This window comes from Nerophis lumbriciformis, linkage group LG13 (assembly GCF_033978685.3).
Source record: "Nerophis lumbriciformis linkage group LG13, RoL_Nlum_v2.1, whole genome shotgun sequence".
Classification (NCBI taxonomy): Eukaryota; Metazoa; Chordata; class Actinopteri; order Syngnathiformes; family Syngnathidae; genus Nerophis; species Nerophis lumbriciformis.
Window position 1 is genome coordinate 27,300,516 of NC_084560.2, and position 18,287 is coordinate 27,318,802.

The following is an 18,287-nucleotide window of genomic DNA, read 5'->3' on the forward strand; positions in this document are numbered from 1 at the left end:
TGTTTGGGGTCATTGTCCTGTTGGAACACCCAACTGCGCCCAGGATCCGACTTCCGGGCTGATGATTTTAGGTTGTCCTGAAGAATTTGGAAGGTTTTAGAATGGGAAGGCCTGACTTAAAGGGGAACATTATCACCAGACCTATGTAAGCGTCAATATATACCTTGATGTTGCAGAAAAAAGACCATATATTTTTTAACCGATTTCCGAACTCTAAATGGGTGAATTTTGGCGAATTAAACGCCTTTCTATTATTCGCCCTCGGTGCGATGACGTCACAACGTGACGTCACATCGGGAAGCAATCCGCCATTTTCTCAAACACATTACAAACACCGAGTCAAATCAGCTCTGTTATTTTCCGTTTTTTCGACTGTTTTCCGTACCATGGAGACATCATGCCTCGTCGGTGTGTTGTCGGAGGGTGTAACAACACGAACAGGGACGGATTCAAGTTGCACCAGTGGCCCAAAGATGCGAAAGTGGCAAGAAATTGGACGTTTGTTCCGCACACTTTAGAGATGGCAAGAATGTGTGGATATCCTGCGACACTCAAAGCAGATGCATTTCCAACGATAAAGTCAAAGAAATCTGCCGCCAGACCCCCAGGAAAAGAGAGCGGATGAGGGTATGTCTACAGAATATATTAATTGATGAAAACTGGGCTGTCTGCACTCTCAAAGTGCATGTTGTTGCCAAATGTATTTCATATGCTGTAAACCTAGTTCATAGTTGTTAGTTTCCTTTAATGCCAAACAAACACATACCAATCGTTGGTTAGAAGGCGATCGCCGAATTCGTCCTCGCTTTCTCCCGTGTCGCTGGCTGTCGTGTTGTTTTCGTCGGTTACGCTTGCATACGGTTCAAACCGATATGGCTCAATAGCTTCAGTTTCTTCTTCAATTTCGTTTTCGCTACCTGCCTCCACACTACAACCATCCGTTTCAATACATGCGTAATCTGTTGAATCGCTTAAGCCGCTGAAATCCGAGTCTAAATCCGAGCTAATGTCGCTATAAACTTGCTGTTCTATCCGCCATGTTTGTTTGTATCGGCATCACTATGTGACGTCACAGGAAAATGGACGGGTGTATATAACGATGGTTAAAATCAGGCACTTTGAAGCTTTTTTTAGGGATATTGCGTGATGGGTAAAATTTTGAAAAAAACTTCGAAAAATAAAATAAGCCACTGGGAACTGATTTTTAATGGTTTTAACCCTTCTGAAATTGTGATAATGTTCCCCTTTAAACGTGTGGACAATGCTGAAGAAACAATTCCATGTCAGAAAACCAACACATTTAGCTGAACTGCACCAATTTGGTCAAGAGGAGTGGTCAACAATTCAACCAGAAGCTTGTGGATGGCTACCAAAAGCACCTTATTGCAGTGAAACTTGACAAGGAACATGTAACCAAATATTAACATTGCTGTATGTATACTTTTGACGCAGCAGATTTGGTCACATTTTCAGTAGACCCATAATAAATTCATAAAAGAACCAAACTTCATGAATGTTTTTTGTGACCAACAAGTATGTGCTCCAATCACTCTATCACAAGAAAATAATATTTGTACAAATTATTGGAAACTCAAGACAGCCATGACATTATGTTCTTTACAAGTGTATGTAAACTTTTGACCACGACTGTACCTTCAAATCTTGTGTTTTTGGTGGCAGTTGGGCGATTTGCTTCATTCCCTACTCCCTTTTGACTACCGAGTCTCTCTAGACCGGACAAAAGTGTGTAGCCATCTGCTACCAGTGTTAAAAAACAAACAAACATGGTAACCACAATGTAGCGTTTCCTTTCAAGCGGCTAACGCCAGCCAGCCTACCATGACCTTGATGCACCGCTTGCTAAATGAGCCCAAACAATGGCCCTAAGCCAGTGGAGGTCTCCAGAGAAACTCTCTTTATGGAAGAGTTGTTGCAACAAAAGACCCTAATGCCTTATAAAGGATGTTTATGGTTTTTACACAGGTTAATTATAGCCGTGGTTGTTGAAGAGTGTCCTGAAAATAGAGCTAGTGGACTTTTCTTACCTGTTGGTACTTTTTTGTGTATTTGAAATTTAAAATCAAACCATGGAGGCAAGGCGGAGATATTTATAAAGCAACCTCGCCTTTTTCCAACAAACAAACAAGCCGTTTGGAATTTGAGATTATTGTGACGTATTTTGCTTTAGTTATGTCAGCGGATATCTCCACACAAGGAAGAGTTTTACTTAAAGAACTTTGTGCAGGGGTGTTGGTTGTAGCGGGGGGTGTATATTGTAGTGTCCCGGAAATTGTAGCGTCCTGGAAGAGTTAGTGCTGCAAGGGTTTCTGGGTATTTGTTCTGTTGTGTTTATGTTGTGTTACGGTGCGGATGTTGTCCTGAAATGTGTTTGTCATTCTTGTTTGGTGTGGGTTTACAGTGTGGCGCATATTTGTAACAGTGTTAAAGTTGTTTATACGGCCACCCTCAGTGTGACCTGTATGGCTGTTGATCAAGTATGCTTGCATTCACTTAAGTGTGTGTAAAAGTCGCAAATATTGTGTGACTAGGCCGACACGCTGTTTGTTTGGAGGAACAGCGGATGTGAAGACAGGTTGTAGAGGACGCTAAAGGCAGTGCCTTTAAGGCACGCCTCCAATATTGTTGTCTGGGTGGAAATCGGGAGAATTTCGGGAGAATGGTTGCCCCGGAAGATTTACGGGAGGGGCACTGAAATTTGTGAGTCTCCCGGGAAAATCGGGAGGGTTGGCAAGTATGGTTTAGGGCCAGGGTTAGAGGTTTAGGGTTATAATAAGGCCATGCCGAATAAGGCATTAATAAGTACTTCATAATGACTAGTTAAGAGCCAATATGTTACTAATTTGCATGTTAATAAGCAACTAATTAATGGTGAATATGTTCCCCATACTAAAGTGTTACCATGTTTTTTTACTGGTGCACAAAATGAACCGTGCATGAACATCACCTTGTTCAAACAACAAAACCAACACAGTGCATGAACTCACAACAAATTACACACCTGCAAATCAGTCTGACTTCTGCTGTATCCGTAATACGCCGATAGGGAGAAGTTTGTATTTACACGATGAGTCGGGTGTGTTTTGACCTCTGCCGAACCCCTGACGCCGACTCACCGAACCCCTAGGGTTCGATCGAACCCACGTTAAGAACCACTGCTCTATATGGAAGCGCTAAAAACTACCACATGGCTGACGGTGTGTAAACACTGTCAAGGCGGCTTGGCCTGGAGGAGGATTTTGGCACGTAAATAAGTCTGCCCATAAAACGGCGCATTCTGAAGAGAAAGTGACTGGAAACAAAATCATGTAACATTTTTACCAATTTTTACATGTTATACGGACCACAATGAGGTGTTTTAAATGAAAAAGTAACATTTTCACCAAGCAGAATCAGACTTGCCTTTCCACTGTGGGGTGTGCAGGCAGGTTAACAATAGTTAATTACAGGTCTCGTGTTTTACCATTTTTCTGCAAATTTGTGTCGAAGGTCCCACGGTAGTGTATTGGAAGTATTTTGGTCAAAACTAAATGTTAATGCTGGAGTTTGGATGAATAGCGCTAACATGACAGACCCATTTGAATTCATCATGCTAGGTTAGCCTATTTTCTGAATCAATCAATCAATTAATCAAAGTTTATTTATAAGGCCCTTAATCACAAATGCCTCAAATGGCTGCACAAACCACAATGACAACACCACATCAGGGCAAGAAAAAACTCTACCCAATGGGACAACAAGAAACGTTGGAAGGGACCAAAGATTTGGACACACCCCCACGCCCCAGGGCGACCAGTGCAATGGATGCCGAGTGGGTACGGTTAAAAATGTGAGAGTCCAGTCCACAGTGAGGCCAGCAGGGGATCCTCTTGTATGTAGACAAGACAGCAGCGCAAATACATCACCAATTGATGCACAGAGGAGTGGTCCGTCCCAGGTCCCGACTCAGAAGAGCTAGCACCTCCTCCGTGGAAACTGATCGGTGGCCAACTGATAGCCTCTCCAAAAGAGAGGGGGCTGACAAACTGGTCCAAAAAGGGGTCTAGTTGAAGGCTAGGGTGTATAAATAAGATGGCAACTTAAATTCTTATTGAAGAAAAACAAACTGACTGATGGCTAGGTGGCAAAAGTTTATTTTAAGATGTATAGTGAATAGGGATGTGCCGATCTATAAGCCACTGATCAGTATCGGATGTTTTTCTTGAAAAAATATGTGATCACCACTGATTATTAATGCCTTTTAATGCCGATCACTAACGGGAATCCCCTCTGGATAATATTGTACTTATTTTTAATCCCTCGACTAGCGGCTTAATTGCCTGCAGCTAATATTCTTTTCATTGTAGTCCCCCGACTGACGAGCTAGAAGCTAATTGTGTGTCTCCAAACATAGTGTGAAGCCCCTCAGTTAATAATAATCAACTCTATTGCGAAAAATAAACTGCATTTAGGTGTCATTATCAAGTGTTATTACCAAGTACCGTATTTTTCGGAGTATAAGTCGCACCTGCTGAAAATGCATAATAAAAAAGGAAAAAAACATATATAAGTCGCACTGGAGCCTGGCCAAACTATGAAAAAAACTGCGACTTGTATTCCTAAAAATACGGTATTAGGACACGGCTAAATATGTTACACAAATACAGGCATGAGGAGACATGCTTATAGCTAAGCGAGCCAACAAACTAATGTGAAACAACAGAAGAAATAAGTGCTTAGTAAAGTTTAATGTGTGTAGATGGGACCACGTTTAAGCAGAAAGTAAGCCGATATTAATCGTAAATTAACAAGTAGATCAATAAGAGTAAAGAGGGAGGATAATATAACAACAATTGTTTGTGTGTCAGCATTGTCATAGTCAGTACAAGACACCTAAGAGGGCGGCTCGATCCTTAACATACTAGTGTCCACACCAAGGCTAATATCAGTATATGATCGATACTAAAATGATTAGATTCATATTTTTATTTTCTCAATATATATTTTTTTGTTTATTCTTGTTGATGTTTCAAACTAAGAGAATAATTCCCCAGACAGAGGAGGACTTTGAGAGCAAAATGAAGATTTGAAATTATTGTAGTATAGTAGTTTTTCATTGTGTTAAATTATTTAGTACTATTGATGTTGTTTTGCTCAGACAATTGCATGTTATAAAAGAGAATGAGGACCAAGTTGAATATTGTGATGATATTTTTAAACTGCACTTACAATAAATACATTTACAGTTAATACATGCGATCGGTATTGGTATCGGCCAAGCTTACTTAAGGTTAATCAGAATTGGCTGCCCAAATCCCTGATCGGAACATCCCTGCATATTTACATACCACTGAAAGCTTCACTACTAGTGAAGCTTTCAGTGGTATGCGAATATGCAGGGTGGGCTCATGTTGGGGGCGTCATTCAGTCTCTCTTCCGGCTACCGTCCCCATACTGATGGTCAGTCGGAACGACTAATCAAGACATGGAAGCTGCTATCAGATGTGTTTGCCATCAGGACCCAGCTGAGTGGGCGGGCTCAGTCTCCTGGATTGATAAGCACTTAACAAACACCCTACTAGAATGTCTCCTTTATATGCGGCCTATAGGTTCCAGCCTTTCCGTCTCTGGAGTCGGAGATAGCTGTTCTCTCAGTGGACCAGCCTGTCTGTCGCCCTTGCCAGGATTGGCACAACACTCAGGCAGCACTTGAACCGACTATGCTTTGGGTCAGAAGGTGTGGCTGGCAAGTGTGGTATCCTCTTAAAAACTGTCTCCTCATTACGATTATCAACCTGAGTGCAGTAAGACTCAAGCTGCCAACTTCGCTCAAGATCCATTCACTACATCTAAACTCAAGATAGTTGTTATGCCCTCCATTCGCACCTCTTCCTCCGCCTAGGCTGGTCGACGGTCATCTAGCTTTTGATGTTCGGGCCATTACCAATCCTAAGAGACATGTCAATACCCGGTGGATTGGGTAAGTTATGGTCATAAGGATCGCACGTGGATCTCATGTAGATCCACGTGATCCCGGCCGAGTCATAACAAAGACTATAAAAATGGGACCCATTACCTCCCTGCTTGGCACTCAGCATCAAGGCTTGGAATTGGGGGTTAAATCACCAACAATGATTCCCGGGCGCGGCACCGCTGCTGCCCACTGCTCCCCTCACCTCCCAGGGGGTGAACAAGGGGATGGGTCAAATGCAGAGAACAAATTTCACCACACCTAGTGTGTGTGTGAGACAATCATTGGTACTTTAACTTTAACTTAACTTACAGTATCTTACACCACTCTGATTGCAAACTTCCACACTAAGGCTATGTCTACATTAAGCCGGATAACTCCTTAAACGAATAATTATTTAGCCTAAGCACCGTGTCAGCCACACTAAACCATCGTTTAAGGTCCCCCTCCTTGGATAATTTTTTACACAGGTAAGTGCGCCGTGTATTTCTTGAATCTCCGGCTCTTAGCTTTGTATGGACTCATCAATAGTTTACAAATTGAGTTCGGAGAGGAAGTGACGCCAGAAAGACCGCGCCCCACACAGGAAGTGACGTCAGAAAGAACACGCCACAACCAGCTTCATAATAAAGCAGTTTTGTAATCCGGAGCTAACCACTGGAAATATAGATGAGAGTCATCCAGACATGCCCGTGTTTCTCCTTCCGTCTGTACAGACGCTTGTGGAAATCACACATGAATACCTTAAGAGAAAGCGATTGCAGCTATTTGGGATACAACACTTCTCAGAGGGCAAGAGAACTTTCCAATGTCCAGGTCAGCTGGGATTCTACTTACCGAAAAACTTTTGTCCATTTGTCGAAGGAGAGTCAACGAGAATGCGGGCTCCTGTGGATGTGATAAAGAAAGGTAGCGCGTGGTTTGTATTACCTGTCCGTCGAGGGAAGACTACAGGAAACAGCGATTGCTTTTAGACTGGCAAAGCAGACTGTATCAGTTATTGTCCGCCATGTATGTCGCGGACTCAACGTTTAGGTCCAGAGTATATAAAGTCACCAAAAAGGAATGGACAATGAAGGTGAAGACAAAAGAGTGAGGAGTGTCCTGACCAGATATCTACATCCCTAGATTGACTGATGTAAAATGTTCTTTATCACATTGTTTACTTTCACATGTCCATTAAAGATTTGATTAATTTATGATGGCTCAGGTGTGATTCACTACAATAGGGCCCCACAGCACACTGGATTCCAGTTAATTGAAATACCACAACACTGGATATTGTTCAGATGAGTTAAATTTAATTTAAGAACTTGCACACAAAGCAACACTGGAGGATACTATGACATGCACATTTTCCGCGCATCTTAAACGACCATTGTGTGTGTCTAGACAAGGATATGGTTAGGTGGGATTTACCCTGGCTTAGTGTAGAAGGGGCCTGAATTCCCTGGGAAGCCAGGCAGATTTTGGAGTTTTGGTGTTTTTCTTGTTTTTCCCTATAATTTTAGCCATTGTTGGGTTTTTCATCGGTTTTGTAGACATTTCTTTACCTGATAAGGAGGCAATTTGGCCTTCTTAAGCAGTGTGCTGCCTTTATTTGTTGCTTTTCCTGAGCGCATTGTCGTTGCTCTCCTGGTTTTCCTAGTATTACTAGAAGTATTGTTACTCCCAGCTTCCTGCTCCCTCGTCTGTTTTGTTTCTAGTTTTTGAACACAATTGTTATCCAGCCTTGTTACATTTTTCCTAGTAGTGCTCCTCTGATTTTCGTTTTGAACTACTAAGTTTATTCCTAGCCTTTCTGCCTTAGGTGTACTTTGCCTTTTTTCAAGCCTCATGCTTCGCTTTCTGTTGTTACTTTTTGCCAATTTGCCAATCAGTTTTTTCAACCTCTCTGCCTTGCATCTTGGGGTCCTGCCTCACTACACCTAACATGCATGTTATTTTTTTTTCCTGTTTAATATATTAATAACAACAAGGATTTTTAAATATTCTCCATGGCCCAATTGACGCACAGCACTGTTTAGCCTGAACCTCTGCAAGCTTACGAGACCGTAGGACTGCATGCAACTCGCTGAAAAGTGGGATGGATTAAGTCAAACATTTTTGGGACCCTTTTACAATGGACAAGCAGAAATGAATACTCAACTGCACTGCTTGGTGGAAATTAACAAGCCTAAAATACTGTTTAGGGCAAAAGTCAAGATAGGCGAGTTAAGATAATGTGAGGTTTCAGCTTTCTTAGGAGAATATCACGTGTATGTGTGTGTGTGTGCGTGTGCGTGTGTGTTTTTGTATTTCTACCCTTCTTGAGACATCAACAAGGAAAAGTACCTTCCATATGAGGACCGGTGAACAAAATAAATCATGGTCCCAATACGCAAAACCATTGCATCTAATAGAGAATGTCTCATTTGCACCCCTGGTGGTGAAATCTATCAAAATTAGGGTGGTCCCAAAAAGGAGGGATTTTTCAAATTGACTGTGTGTCTGTTTTAAAAGTGCTCGCCCTCCGGTCAACATATGAAATAACACGTGTGTGTAAGACATTGAAATGCGCCCTCTTTGGCCAACACATGTAATAATAAGTGTGTGTGAGACATTTAAATGTGCCCCTTTTGGCCAAAAATAATTTGAAAAAATAAAATAAATATGTATACAGAGACATACTGTAATAACTTGAATTAAATAATGAAGATTAAAAACCAATTACAAAAACATTTTAAAAAAATAATAACTAAAAGCAGTCTTTTCCTCACAGTGTCAACTTTTTTCTTATAAAATTGGGAACAATTTCTCATATGCTTTCTGTTTCTGTAATATTGCAATATTTTCTCGTAAAAGTATTACTTTTTTTATGTAAAATGATTACTTTTTAATGCAAAATGGTGACATTTGTCATATCAAATTCTGACTTTTATCACAATATTGCCAATTTTTTTGTTCTTGTAAAATGGTGATTTTTAAAAAAAACTAAAAGTATGACAAAAGTCAAGTAAAATTCCGATTATTATTATAATATTGCCAACATTTTAAAGTTTTCTTCTAAAAATTGTGACTTTTGTCGAGTAAAATGACGACCCTTTTCATAAAATGTCCAAAATGTTAAGCTTTTCTTCTAAAATTGCGACAGTTATTGAGTAAAATTCCAACTTTTATCATAATATTGCACAGATGTTCAGTTTTTCTTGTAAAATTTTGACTTGCGTTGAGTAAAATTACAACTTTTATTATAATACTGCCAAAATTCTCAGTTCTTCTTGGTAAATTGTGACCTGTTTCTTGTGAAATTCCAACAAATTTTTCACAAAAAGCTTTTTTATATTTGCATAGTATGTATACATCATTAATGTTGTAAATACAAATCTTTATATATCCAGAAAGAGTGATCCTAAAAAAGTAGGCATTTTACGGAGGTCTCAAGAAGTTAATAAATACAATAATGTGTGTGTGTGCGTGTGTGTGTGTGTGCACTATTATTCAACTGAATAACAAAACAGACGTTTTACTCGCTTGTTTTCACCTGTGTATTTGCATCTGTTGAAGACAGATTAGTAAACAAAACCTCACAAATATTAGGTTTGGGTCAGGTGAGTAAAGGTGCCATGGCAATGTTTCATCTTGGGTCTTCTTTAAAGATGCAGGATTTACCTTCACCACCATTTGAAGAAGAAACATCACTACGTCCACTTTGGTCTACGTGTGCCGTACTATTCGATTTTTTTTTTCCAAGAGTGATCTCAGGTATTTCAAATGAAGGGGAAGCAATGGTGACAGACTGTCTTGGTTTGAGTGTGATAGGAACTAAGAGGCTAACGTGATCCATATTCATACACAGCTCATGTTTATTATGAAGGAAGGGAACAGAGTTTGCCTAATGGAGAGGAAAAAAAACACCCTTCCACCACATCCCTTTTGGTTTTGAGAGCTTTGTGATGTTTTTAAATTGGTGAGGTTGAGCTAAAGCAGCAACAAACAAGCAATAAAGTGTTTAAGGACTTTTTGCAGCCTGTGATCCAAACCTTTTCACCTTGGTCAACAAGCAACAGTGAATTCTAAGAGACTTAACACCCCACCCCCAGCTTTTTCCAACACACACCCAAAACCACCAGGGTCTCTTCTCTAACTGTCACTCTGATGTGCCTCAGGCCAGAATGAAGCCCTGCAATATCAACCCCGAACACAAGCAAACACCAACGCGCTACACTTCACAGTAGGATGGTGTTGCACTCTAGGGAACGGGCTCTGTAATTTGTTTTATTGCCCCTGGGCTCATGTTTTCTTGGATGTTTTAACACCCAATGTGGAATTCTTGTTGTCTTTTGGAACTGTAGCTCATTACATGCGGACCTTTTTAGGCTGAGTTCACACTTGGGGTTTGGTACTCTAGACCAGAACAAAAATAAAAACAAATATCCGATGTGGTTAATGTGGCATTCACACCGGTATTTGTGTTATGGTAATAAAGGCCGTATAGCAAAGGTCTCAAACAAAATGGACCTGGCGGCCACTGGCGGTAGAGTAGGGTTGAGGCTCAGGCCATGTCTACTAGGGATGTCCCGATCCAGGTTTTTGCACTTCCGATCCGATACCGATATTGTTTCTGCACTTCCGATCCGATACCGGCCTATCCGAGCATGTATTAAAGTTTAAAGTTATTTAGCCTACTTAGTTGTCAGAATCATGTTGAAAAGGGTTTTAGTACTCTTGATAACAACTAGCCAGCTGAATTAGGTGAGTTTGAATAATTCACAATGGTTGGTAACAAGAAACTGACCTGTTTATTCAAGGATAAACACAAAATAGACAAAATTATACATGACAAACAGAAATGGCATCATTGAACTAGGGCTGGGCGATATGGCCTGTTTTTAATATTGCGATATTTTAAGGCCATATCGCGATACACAATATATATCTGGATATTTTTGCCTTAGCCTTGAATGAACACTTGATGCATATAATCACAGCAGTATGATGATTCTATGTGTCTACATTAAAACATTCTTCTTCATACTGCATTAATATATGCTACTTTTAAACTTTCATGCAGAGAAGGAAATCACAACTAAAAAAATCACTATTTTTTTCATACGGTGTTGATCTGGAAATGTTTGCCTCGGCATTTTGATGGTGTGGACGTGTGGCACCGAATGGAGATAAGCGTCTCGACAGACGTTACAATATTTGAACAATGATGACGAAAACTGTTTTCTCTGTCGTGTCCGTGTGTCGAAAATTGTTATGCGCTTATTTTTTTATTTGATTTTGTGCGTGGCATAGATTTGCCGTGCGCAGAGGACGCTTGAGCAGTGCGCGATTGCACAGGCGCACACCTTAGCGGCTGCGCTAGCATCACAGCTAATGTTAGCCATGCTGCTACCTCTCTGCTGGGAGAGGGCGTATACGTATGTGACGTATGACGTGACAGTATGTGACGTGTGTAAGAAGGTGTGCTTGCTCTCTGCTCGGGGAGGGCGTTTACGTATGTGACGTATGACGTGACAGTATGTGACGTGTGTAAGAAGGTGCGCTTGCTGTCTGTGAGAGGGAGACACAGGAAAGAGTGAGAAGAGCCTGTCGTGTAATGCCAGCAACTAAAAGCAACTGCGTGAGAATCCACACACCTGTGGATGTGTTGAAGGTGTGCTAGAAAATGCGGAACGGAAATTAGGAAACAGCAGAAAAGTGAAATGTATTTTTTAAATCGGTGCGTTGGAAAACAAGGACCGGAGTATTTTTTTTAAACTGGATCTGGATCTGTATTTTCCCATGCCTTGCCGATACGCATTTTTTGGCAAATATCGGCGGCCGATCCGAACCAAATATCGGATCGGGACATCCCTAATGTCTACACTAAGTCGTTTTATCCCTTAAACAAATAATTATTTAGCCTAAGCCTCGTTTCAGCTACACTAAACCAGCGTTTAAGGTGCCCCTCCTCTGACAAATGTTTACACGGCTAAGTGCGCCGTGTATTTCTTGAATCTCCGGCACTTAGCTTTGTATGGACTCATTGATCGTTTACAAACTGAGTTCGGAGAGAAAGTGAAGTCAGGAAGTGACGCCATAAAGAACGCGCCACAGCCAGCTTCATAATAAAGCGGTTTCGTAGCTCGGAGCTAACCATTGGAAATATGGAGGCGAGTCACCCAGACATGCCGTGTTTCTCTTTTCTTCTACATGTGGAAATCACACATGAATACCTTAAGAGAAAGCGATTGCAGCTATTTGGGATACAACACTTCTCAGACGGCAAGAGAACTTACGAATGTCTGGCCGGGTCAGCTGTCAGCTTAGTGAAAAACTTTGTCCATTTGTCGAAGGAGAGACAACGAGAATGCGAGCTCCCGTGGATGTGATAAAAATGGTAGCGTGTGCTCTATATTACCTGGCCGTCGAGGAAAATGCTGAATGCATTTGGACTGGCAAAGCAGACTCTATCAGTTATTGTCCGCCATGTATGTCGCCGACTCAACGTCTAGGTTCAGAGTATATAAAGTCACCATAAACGAATGGACAATGAAGGTGAAGGCAAAAGAGTGAGGAGTGTCCTGACCAGATATCTAGATCCCTAGATTGATTGTTGTCAAATTTTCTTTATCACATTGTTTACGTGTCTAATTAAGATTTGATCAGGTGTGATTCACTACAATAGGGCCCCACAGCACACTGGATTCCAGTTAATTGAAATACCACAACACTGGATATTGTTCAGAGAAGTTCAATTTAAGAACTTGCACACAAAGTAACACTGGAGGTGACTATGACGTGCGCATTTTCCGTGCATGCGTACTAGGTCACGTTGCACCGGCGGACGGGAAGGGGTAGGGGTCTTAAACGGTGGCATTGTTGTGTGTGGACACGGATAAGGTTAGGTGGGATTTACCCTGGATAACCTTACCCGGCTTTTTGTAAACGGGGCCTCAGAATCACATTTTAACTTCATAACAACATTTGTAACTCTTTCTGCCAGCAGCTATAGTGACCCTATGCTATGGTAGGCCTAAAGTCTTGAATACACAAATTGTACATTTTGACTGTTGTTCCCCAAGATATTGTTAGAGATCATTCCACTTGCTTCAAAGAAGTTGCTCTTTTTGTTGCCCAATTTGTTGTGCTGTAATGTTTATGTTTGCACCTTTTTGTATTATATTCTCTCTAGTTGGATTTAAGATTGCAATTATATATTTTAATATTAGTTGTGCAGGTTGCGTGAAGCGCAATTTCACTTAACTATGAGGTTAAGTAGAGGGTAGAAATGGCCGCTACAGCCTAAAATCTATATTGCAATATGTATTGCAGGTTCCTGCGATAACGTTATATATTCCGGTATATTATTTGGTATATAAATGATCATAGATAATAATGGATAACTAGAAGAGGCAATTCCTGAAGGAATTGCGTGTGAATGCTCCAATGCTGAAGTTGAACTGAAATGCTGACAGAATGTAGTATAAATGTAGGAATAGTTTAAATGTTGGAATGGTTTGACTGTTGAAGAGCTGATGTTGAACTGGAATGCTAATTGAACGTAGGATGAATGTTGAAATTGTTTAAACGCAGAAATAGTTAGAATGTTGGAATGGTTTGAATGTTGAAGAGTTTGAATTTCCAGGGAAACCGGATTTTGGTTTGGAACGTTGAAATGTGTTAGTTTGAATGTCCAGGATGAGTGGAATGTGTTAATGTTGGAATGGTTTGAATTGGCTAAAAATTGTGGGAATTGTGAAACTTGAAAAAGTGTCCCATTCATTTCAATGGGAACTTCCTGAAAATTTGGGAATTTTGGGAAAAATTGGATTTAAAAAAAAAAAAATGGTTAGGAGCATGAATGTCCTGAATGAGCTGAATTGGTTGGTGTTGGAATTGTTTGAATCGGTCAAGAAATGTTGAATTAGTAACCGTTTTTAATTGCGAAATTCCTGGAATTTCGGGAAAACCAGAATTTTTTCTAGTTCCATCACCAACCTGGTTTTTGTCCTGAATATGAGGAGTGTTTTGACGGTTGAACGGTTGAAATGGTTTGAAAAATGTGAAAGGAGTAGTCAAACTTAAGGGTGGAAATAGGTTACCAAAAAACGGGAATTCCTGGAAATCTGTTGAATGTGGAAAAAGGGTAGTTTGAATGTCCAGGATGTTCAATTGAGAAATGGTATTACGGAATTCCTGGAATTTTAGGAAAATAAGGAATTTTTCCAGTTCAAAAAACAACTTAGTTTTTTGTCCTGATTAAGAGGAATGTTTGGACGGTGAAACGGTTGAAATGCGTTGAAAAATGTGGAAAGAGTAGTCGCCAGAAAAAAGGGTGGAAACAGGGCTTTGGAAAAGCAGGAACTTGGAAAAATGATAGTTTGAGTTTCCAGAATGGTGGAATGTGTTGAAGGTGGAATGGTTTGAATAGGTCGAAAAATGTGGAAATAGTGAAAGTTTGAAAAATGCCCAATTCATTTTAAATGGGAAAAATGTCCTGGAAAACCTGTAATTCTGGGGAATCTGGGAATTTTTTGAATTTTTAAAGGGAAAGCCCGACTTCCCGAATAGGCTGAACAGTTTGAAGTTGGAACGGTTTGAAACGGGTGAAAATTGTGGAAGGTAGAACGCGCCAAAATCTGGAGAAGAAGAAGACTAATAACCATATGTGAATGCTCCAAAGCATTCACACATATGGTTATTATTCTTAATAATTACAAAGGCTTCTAATTGAGTTGCTGACGTATGTCGTAACATATTGTGATTTCCAGTTGTTATTTTCTCAAAACTATTTTTATTCTACTTGCTTATTTACTCTTAATACCTGGTTACTTCTATTGTAGCATGGTTCTATCTACACTTCTAAAATGTACTAAGCACTCATTCTTCTGTTGTTTGGGTACTTTACATACATTTTTGGCAATACTACAAATTTGGGTATCGATCCAATACCAAGTACTCCTTGGATTCACCATTGAGGCGAGAATCACTGACTTAGAAGTGGCTTTGCCCTGTTGAGGGATATTAAATGCTAGTTAAAGACGTGTTTGTTTACTTGTCAATTACTTGCTGTCAATTTTGTGGGACACAGCTAGAATTTGTCATCAACATGCATTATCAAGATATGACGATGTTATTAAAAGCTCTATCGCCAGCCACGTTTATATTTTGTATCATCTATATTGCACAACCCCAGTCGAGGGCCACACAATATGTTAAAGTTAAAGTACTACTGATAGTCTCACACACACACTAGGTGTGGTGAAATTACCTTCTGCATTTGACCCATCCCCTTGTTCCACTCCCTGGGAGGTGAGGGTTATGCATTAAGTAAGGACTTAATTGGACAGCCTTTATGACAGGTTGCATCATTATTCGACTCAAATATTCCAAACCCCCCAAAAAACACCTTCTGCTGGGTTGACTACATAGGGTATTTTTATATTTTGCTATATTTCCAAGCTTCAATGTCACAAAGAGCTTCCAAAATATATTTTTAAAGTTATATTTTGACATATTACTTAACCCAACTTAATGGTTGAAACCAGCAACTCTGATGCTAGCTCCTCCACTTAGCCAAATAAAGCTCATTACCATCAATCAATCAATCAAAGTGTATTTATATAGCCCTAAATCATGAGTGTCTCAAAGGGCTGCACAAGCCACAATGACATCCTCGGCTTAGAACCCTCAGATTACGGCTCGGGACGGCGTGGCGCGGTTGGGAGAGTGGCCGTGCCACCAACTTGGGGGTTCCTGGTTCAATCCCCAGCTTCTACCATCCTAGTCACGTCCGTTGTGTCCTTGAGCGAGACAATTCACACTTGCTCCTGATGGGTCTTGGTTAGCACCTTGCATGGCAGCTATCTCCATCAGTGTGTGAATGTGTATGTGAATGGGTGAATGTGGAAATGGTGTCAAAGTGCTTTGAGGTAGAACAGCACTATACAAGTATAACCCATTTACCATTTACCATTACTGCATGCTTTTTGCTGTGATTTTAACACCGCTCTGTTTGGTCCGCATAGCGTTCACATTTTCCTGAACTGTATTTTTTATTCTGTTTCCTTGCAGAGAGCAACATCACCGTGTTGTTATCAAGCAACTCTTCCGAGGTCCTGGAGGGCAACATGGTGCAAATGACTTGCTTGGTCCACTCCACTACAGGCCCACTGTCTGTGGTCTGGCAGGTGACTGACAAGCAGGGAGACGGTCTGGCCCTGGAGCTAGCCTCTTTGGATCGGGATGGCACCGTGCGGCACAGCGACGCCTACAAAGAGCGCGCCAGCTACGGCGATATACGTGTGGAGAGGCTGGGGGCTGACACGTTCATGCTCTCCGTGTACAACGCCTTGCCTGACGATGAGGGCTTGTACGTCTGCACTGTGACAGAGTGGTTTAAAACGGGAACTGAACCGGAGCATACCTGGGGGAAGATTGGAGAGAAGTCTGCCACGGAGACTATCACAGTCAAAACTGTTGGTAAGTCTGAACTGCTCCGCTTCATGTTTTTTGTTTGTTTAGACCAGTGTTTCTTCGGCATATATTAAGCCGGACAACTCCTTAAACAAATAACTATTTAGCCTAAACCCTGTGTCAGCCACACTAACCCATCGTTTAAGGTTCCCCTCCTTGGATATTTTTTTACACGGGTAAGTGTGCCGTCTATTTCTTGAATCTTTGGCTCTTAGCTCGGTATGGACTCATTGATCATTTTTAAATGAAGTTCGGAGAGGAAGTGACGTCAGAAAGAACGCGCCACAGCCAGCTTCATAACAACCGGTTTCCACTCAGAGGTAAACACTAGAAAGACGGAGGCGAATCATCCCGACATGCCCGTGTTTCTCCTACTTCTACTTGTATGTGTGCTTGTAGAAACCACACATGAATACCTTAAGAGAAGGATACGCTACATCTCAGACGGCAACACAGCAAAGTTGAGCGACGGTTTTGGATAAGGCTTTGAAGAACGTCAGCCTGGTGGGATATGTTTGTCAATGAGTGTGCTGCGCCAGACAAATGACAAGAGAACTTTTGGGTGTCCAGGTCAGCTGAGATTCTATTTACCAAAAAACTTTATTTGTCGAAGGGGAAACAACAAGAATGCGGGCTCCCGTGGATGTGATGAAAAAGGTAGTTTACTTTGTATTACTCGGGGGAAGACTTCGGAAAACAGCGAATGCATTTGGACTGGCAACATAGACTATCAGTTATTGTCCGCGATGTATGTCGAGCGATTACGAAACATCTAGTTTTGCAGTTTGCGTGGGGAAGCCCAGACTTACCTCTCTCCAGCCACTTCGTCCAGCTCCTCCCAGGGGATCCCGAAGCGTTCCCGGGCCAACCGGGAGACATAGTCTCTAGTGCCCTAAACACCTCCCTATGGAGGCATTCGGGTGGCATCCTGATCAGATGCCCGAACCACCTCATCTGGCTCCTCTCAATGTGGAGGAGCAGCGGCCTTACTTTGCACTCCCCCCGAATGACAGAGCTTCTCACCCTATCTCTAAGGGAGAGCCCCGCCACCCGGCTGTTTGTACCCGTGATCTTGTCCTTTCGGTCATTACCCAAAACCACAGGTGAGGATGGGAAGGTAGATCGACCGGTAAATTGAGAGCTTTGCCTTCCGGCTCAGCTCCTTTGTAACCACAACGGATCGATACAGCGTCCGCATTACTGAAGCCGCCGCCTGTCGATCTCACGATCCACTCTTCCCTCACTCATGAACGAGACTCCGAGGTACTTGAACTCCTCCCCGTTGGGGCAAGATCTCCTCCCCCACCCTTTTCCGGGTGAGAACCATGGACTCGGACTTGGAGGTGCTTATTCCCATCCCAGTCGCTTCACACTCGACTGCGAACCGATCCAGTGAGAGCTGAAGATCCTGGCCAGATGAAGCCATCAGGACCACATCATCAGGGACCCTCCACGGCAAAAACTGACCAAATGATAGCTCTGTATTCTGCGTAGCCGGCGACGCGAACCTAGGACTTATGGGAGGTGCACGTAGGCTACGCAGGGTAGGGGCCTGTTGGGAGAGTGGCCGTGCCAGCAACCTGTGGGTTCCTGGTTCAATCCCCACCTTCTACCAACTTCGTCACATCCGTTGTTTCCTTGAGCAAGACACTTCACCCTTGCTCCTGATGGGTCGTGGTTAGGGCCTTGCACGGCAGCTCCCGCCATCAGTGTGTGAATGTGTGTGTGAATGGGTGAATGTGGAAATAGTGTCAAAGCGCTTTGAGTACCTTGAAGGTAGAAAAGGGCTATACAAGTATAACCCATTTACCATTTAGGGACGACAACATTGTCTCCTACGCAAGCTACGCGACACGAGAGTATACACCAG

The 18,287-nt window shown here is 41.9% G+C and overlaps 1 protein-coding gene across 2 annotated transcripts in view; it reads left to right on the top strand.

The window, feature by feature from the left end:
- igsf3 (immunoglobulin superfamily, member 3) overlaps positions 1–18,287 on the top strand; it is a 309,832-nt gene that overhangs the window by 194,409 nt on the left and 97,136 nt on the right. For both annotated transcript variants that reach the window (XM_061971185.2, XM_061971186.2), the window contains exon 5: positions 16,016–16,423. In XM_061971185.2, coding sequence (XP_061827169.1) covers positions 16,016–16,423 — 408 coding nt within the window. The remainder of the gene's footprint in view (positions 1–16,015; positions 16,424–18,287) is intronic.